Genomic DNA, 6190 nt, shown 5'->3' on the forward strand with positions numbered 1-6190 from the left:
AAAGGGAATAAATTGTGCAATTATTTAGTAAATAATATGTAATACATATTTCTAATGATGATTTTTTTTATTGCAGTGCCATATGGAGGTGGAATATGAAAGTCATATATAAGTTATATATAATTTAACAGTTTAACAGTTATATTTAATTTCAAGGGAATAAAAAATAATGTATAAATAATGTAAAATAATTAAATTTAACAGCTCTGCAGTTCTTTATACAACTTAAAGGAAATAATTATACAATTTGTTCATGAATCATATGTAATATAGTTTTCTAATGATTATTTTTTTGCAGCGCCATACGAAGGTGGAATATGGAAAGTGCGGGTTCATTTACCAGAACATTACCCCTTCAAATCTCCTTCGATTGGTTTCATGAACAAGGTGTACCACCCTAATATAGATGAAGTATCGGGCACAGTTTGCCTCGATGTCATAAACCAGGCGTGGACAGCCTTATATGGTAAAAATTCCTTCTTTATATATATTATTTAACTGTAAAGACAGGGCTGGCACACACTCACTTTGAGTCACTTCTTGAAGAAAAATTCACTTTTTAAAAAGAAAAAGATAGTTTTAGTCACATTTGTGCATCTCATTTTAAATTTTTTCCGAAAATCAAAACAGAATCTAAGTAATTTATGTATTTAATCTATTTCGAGCGTGCTGAAATTTGTTTTAATAATTGTGATAATAAATTAAATAATTCAGTTTTTTCACGTGTAAAGGTAAGTTTATTGTTCTGGATTTATAGGTATTTAAATTAAACGTCTTTTTATGATTTCCACTAATCTCAGGAAAATATATTTTATTGAAAATATTAACAAGTTAAATATAAACTGAATTTTGAGTACTGGAAATTCATATACAAAAATAATATAAAAAATTGTTTTAGTTAATAGTGAGATTCATGAACTTGAGGATCTAATTTAAATTAAATTTAAATTTGTACTCTTAAGAAGACACTTTTGCTTTTATAAAGATGCCCTCATAAAGTAAAAAACATTTATTTAATTGTACATATAAAAATTAACATTTTGATATCTATAGGGATTGAAAACCAATTATTTGTAATAAACTCGCGAAATTACTGTATATTTATTCAAATTTTTAAATAAATTTTACGGTTTATTTAATCAATTTAATCAAGTACAATTGAATCATTCATTGATGGATAATAAATGGAATAATTCCAAGTATTATGCAATTATTTTAAGGGGAGCAGGGCCAGATTTTTGCTATAAAATTCGATACTGTGTTCTTGAATTAAGAAAATCTGTACCTGTTAGGGATTTCCAAATATTTTGATGCTATTTCAGAGGATAAAAATTTCAAAATTTCAACTAATTCTAAAAGAATTTAAAAGAGTTTAAAAATAATAAAAATTCTTAGTTGGAACAGGAAATTTTCAAATTTGAACAAATTGTGAGCTTGAACTGAAAACTTTCAAAAGAATTAAAATTTTGTATTAGAACCAGGAATTTTTCAAAGAATTATAAGTCTGAGTTGAAACAGGAAATTTTCGAAAAGATTTAAAATTTTCTATTTGAACAGGGAATTAAAAAAAAAAGATTATTCTGTATTCATAAAGGAAGTTTTCCAATTTAAATAAATTCTGAGTTTGAAAAAACAATTTTCAAATTTTTACAAATTCTGAGCTTGAACTAAACATTTTCGAAAATAATTAAAATTCTGTATTTGAAAAAGACATTTTCAAATTTTATCAAATTCTGTACTAAAACTGAAAATTTTTCGAAAACAATAAAAATTCTGAATTGGAACATGGATTTTTTGTTGAGAATTATAATTCTGACTTGAAGCGGCAAATTTTCGAGCAGAATTAAAATTCTGGATTGGAACAGAGAATTTTTCAAAATACTTATAATTCTGACCTGAAAAAGGGAATTTTCAAGTTTAAATTAATTCTGAGATGGAATAGGGGATTTTAATATTTTAATAAATTCTAAATTAGAACTAAAATTTATCCAGTAATGTTATAATTTTCAGTTGTAATAAAAATGCGGTATTAACTGACCAAACAGTTTTGGAATTATTATAAGTAAAATTCGTAAGCAGTGCAATGCGGACCATTTTTTCTAAAGGGAATTGCTATTTTTCATTGGTAGTGTTTTTAATCGACTAACGCAGCATAATTTTAACATTAGAAAACTAGTCAAAATCTAGGTAAAATTAAACAATATTGTTTAAAAAAGTAATCTTCTTAGCTTAAAAATTCAACTGTTTTGTGAAAAAAACCAAGAAATGATTAATTATGTTTTAGTATTATTTATTTAATTATGCGGTGGTGATTACTTATTAATATATTTAAGAATATTCTGTTATCATTTTTTGAAGCTTTCTATATCAAAAATATTAATCTAATCTCTAGAAACGTGTGAAGTTTGAAAAGGTTTTAATTTTTAAGACTTCAAATTTAAAATTGTTCTTTTTTCATACGTTGACTTTGAAAATGTTAGTTTTCAAATATCTTAATTTTTAATTGTTCAATACAGAAAATGCCTTAAAAAATTGACAGTTATTAATGTTTATTTCAGTAATTATTTATCTTTCATGCCAGTAATGGATAAAAAATCTTTAATTTAGCGAACATCCACACAGAAAATTGCAGAATTGAAAATATTTTTATTTATAATTCCCAATGCTAAGTACTCGGAAGATTACCACTTTTAATACTTAGTAGAGAACATTAATTTAATAATCCATTCACATTTTTAATTATTATTTATGCCTATAATAAAAAAGACTAAAAGTATGTAGAGTTCAGTATATAGCATTATATGATAAAATTTTAATTGGATTATGAACAATCGTGAAAAGGGTCAGAGTATGGATTAATTTTTGTTTAATTACATTTCAGATCTCTCCAACATCTTTGAGTCTTTCCTGCCTCAGCTGTTAACATATCCTAATCCAATTGACCCCTTAAACGGCGATGCAGCTGCAATGTATCTTCATAAACCTGAGGAGTACAAGAAAAAAGTCGCAGGTATACATAAAATCGACGATTGTTTATAGAAGATTTAGCTTCTGATGATAAAAGGAAAATAGAACTTAACGTTGCAAAGTTGATAAATTATTATATGCGCTCTCTAGACAAAAGTAATATTTCACTAAACGGGTTTACTGCCTTTCCGCAATTAAAAAAAAACTATATATATATATGCAAAATAGACATTTTTAAATTGTCTTTGGTTTTTCCTAAATATTAAAAACAATTTAAAATGTCAGTGGAATAGGAGAGAACTATTTATATATTTAAAGAATTAATTTAAACATTTTTTCTTCTTAATATTTAATATAAAGGATAAGTAAGAACAATATTTTTTATAGTTGATCACAATTGATATCTGAACTTTTGATTCGAATTTTTCAAAATTGTAAATTTTTATAAAAAACGTTAACAAAACAGTACAAAAAGTATTGAAAATGCTAAATCTTCTTTGAAATTTAATTATTTTTGTTAAAAATACGGCTATACACGTTAACGTAAGTTTTACTTGTTCCAAAATAAAAAAACTTCTATAAAATCTATACCGATTTTCTGGGAAAACATCCCAGCATGAACTACAGTTGCACAAAAATGTTTAATCTTCTTGAAAATGCAATTATTTTTTTACTAAACATACAAATTTCCGTTGTAAAGCGGTAACATAACCAAAAATTGTTTTAAAACTGTTTAAAAAATAAAATTTCATTTTTGTATGGTCGCTGGACAGGGAAATGACAGGGAATTTTATGACACCGAGAACTGATATTAAATTTATTCTTTGACCGGGAATTTGACAAATTTTTAGAAGAAAAGAAAAACAATCTGTTGAAGTTTTATTTCAACAGTTTTTCAAATAATTAGTTAAATATTTATCTTTTTCAATTATCACATCATGTCTTTTCCATTGTGCGATTCGAAAATCTTTCACTTACAAATTTTCCATTTTTAATTTTAATTTTTAAGTGCTACTTTTCTCATTTCAAGAATTTAAAAATACAGTTTTTAAGACCTAAAAATTTAAAATTATAAGCATTTGAAATATGCAATTTTGTATATACACCCCATTTTCGTTGATCAAATGTGAATATAAATTATAATCATTTTTAAAATTAGATTGTACATTAAGGATTAACAACTGAATAATAATTGATTTTACAAGACGACTCGGAGTCAGTTCAAAATTTAAGAATTTCCGGATCTTAACGTTTCAAATTAAACTGTTTTAATTGGAAAGTCTTAGTGGTAAACATATGTAAACGCGCGATTGAAACTTTAAAAACTATTTTTAATTTTAAAATAGTATCAAAATAATATATTTATAATTAAAAGCATAATAAAAATATGAGATTAAATTAATTATTATTAAATTATAAATATTGTTTTAGTCTAAAATTTGAAATTTTTAATTAAGAAAAAGAACAATTGCTTAATATTTAGACATATTTGACTGTTCGTGTAAAATCAGCAATCAGAAATAAAATGCTCAAAACTAAACAAAAAACTGAACTGTGAACGTTACAATTTTAATTATTCTATTAAAAAAATTTAATTTAGAAGTAAAATTGTTGAATTATGATTCTAGATCCTAGAAAAATGCGAGTAAGTTAAAGAGATATTTAGGATAAAAACGAGAAATGACCGGGAATTTGTTATCTGATTAAAAAGCTATCCTCACTCGGGGTTTTTTTTTTACTTAAAATACAAATTTGCGACGGAAAAGATTAAAATAATCCAAAATTGTCAGATATCAACATAATCTGAAATATTTCAAAAATGATGAATCTTCTTTGAAATCTAATGATTTTTTAATAAAAATTTCAATTTCTGATGAAAAAAACGGTCACAATTCGTAATATTTCATAACTGTAAATTTTATTATAGTAAAATACTTTAAAACAAATTGGTATGGAATATTACTTTGAAAATAAAATCGTAAAAGTCGTGTAGATATTTTAATCAATTTTTAGCATATAATTCTTTTTTTATTACAAATTCCCGTAAGAAACAATACAAAATCTTATTTAAAAATACTAGTTTCCAACAAAAAGCATGAAAATAAAACATGTATAATATTTTCGATCATTTATTAGATCATTTGACATCATTTAACAGCACAAGACTATTAATTTAAAAGAGTAAATGTTTCACAATTTTTTTAAGCTTTCCTATAACTTTTCTAATTAAAAATTAGTACTTGAGATTTAATTTTCAAAATTTCAAGTTAATATAAAACAGCTTCGAGTATTACACGTATAAATTTTCAGAATTTTGAGATTGTTGATGAATGTTTATGGTAGAAAATTAATTTTGTTGTTTAAAAATGTATGTTTTTAGTCGAAACTTCAACTTTTTGGTTGATAAATATTAAATTTTATTAAAAATTTATCTTTTTTGGTAGTAAATTAATATTTTTGTTTAAAAATTCATCTTTTTAATTGAAAACTCAACTTTTTCTTGAGGATTCTTGAATTTTATTGAAAATTCATCTTTTTGTCAGTAAATTAATCTTCTTGTTTCAAAATTCATCTTTTTGGTTGAGAATTCTTGAATTTTGTTAAAAATTCGTTTTTTCAGTAGAAAATTATTCTTTTTGTTTAAAAATTCATCTTTTTTGTAAAAAATTGAACAACTATATTTTAAAATTGAACCACTTTCGTTGAAATTAAAAAAATCTTTCTTTCTTTAAAATTCAACCTTTTGGTTGAGTATTCTTAAATTTTATTCAAAAGTTGTCTGTTTTAGTAGCAAATTAATATTTTTGTTTGAAAATTCATCTTTTTAATTGAAAATTCAACTTTTTTGTTGATGATTCTTGGATTTTATTAAAAATACATCTTTTTTGGTAGTAAATTCAACTTTTTTGTTGATGATTCTTGGATTTTATTAAAAATACATCTTTTTTGGTAGTAAATTAATCTTCTGTTTTGAAAATTAATCTTCTTTCATTTGAAAAAACAACTTTTTGGTTGGGAATTCTTGAATTTTTTTAAAAATTCATTTTTTTCAGTAGAAAATTGATCTTTTTGTTTGAAAATTCATGTTTTTGACTAACAATTTAACAGATAGGGTTTAAATTTGAAATACTTTCTTAAAAATTAAAAAAATCTTTCTTAAAAGTTCAGCTTTTTGTTTTGATAATTCCTGAATTTTATTGAAAAATCGTCTTTTGTGGTGGTG

At 23.7% G+C, this 6190-nt stretch overlaps 1 protein-coding gene across 4 annotated transcripts in view; it reads left to right on the top strand.

The window, feature by feature from the left end:
- LOC117176988 (ubiquitin-conjugating enzyme E2 H) overlaps positions 1-6190 on the top strand; it is a 62166-nt gene that overhangs the window by 53356 nt on the left and 2620 nt on the right. For all 4 annotated transcript variants that reach the window (XM_033367426.1, XM_033367425.1, XM_033367427.1 and 1 more), the window contains 2 exons: positions 299-466; positions 2882-3010. In XM_033367426.1, coding sequence (XP_033223317.1) covers positions 299-466; positions 2882-3010 — 297 coding nt within the window. The remainder of the gene's footprint in view (positions 1-298; positions 467-2881; positions 3011-6190) is intronic.

Source organism: Belonocnema kinseyi, chromosome 7 (genome assembly GCF_010883055.1).
Source record: "Belonocnema kinseyi isolate 2016_QV_RU_SX_M_011 chromosome 7, B_treatae_v1, whole genome shotgun sequence".
NCBI classification, from domain to species: domain Eukaryota; kingdom Metazoa; phylum Arthropoda; class Insecta; order Hymenoptera; family Cynipidae; genus Belonocnema; species Belonocnema kinseyi.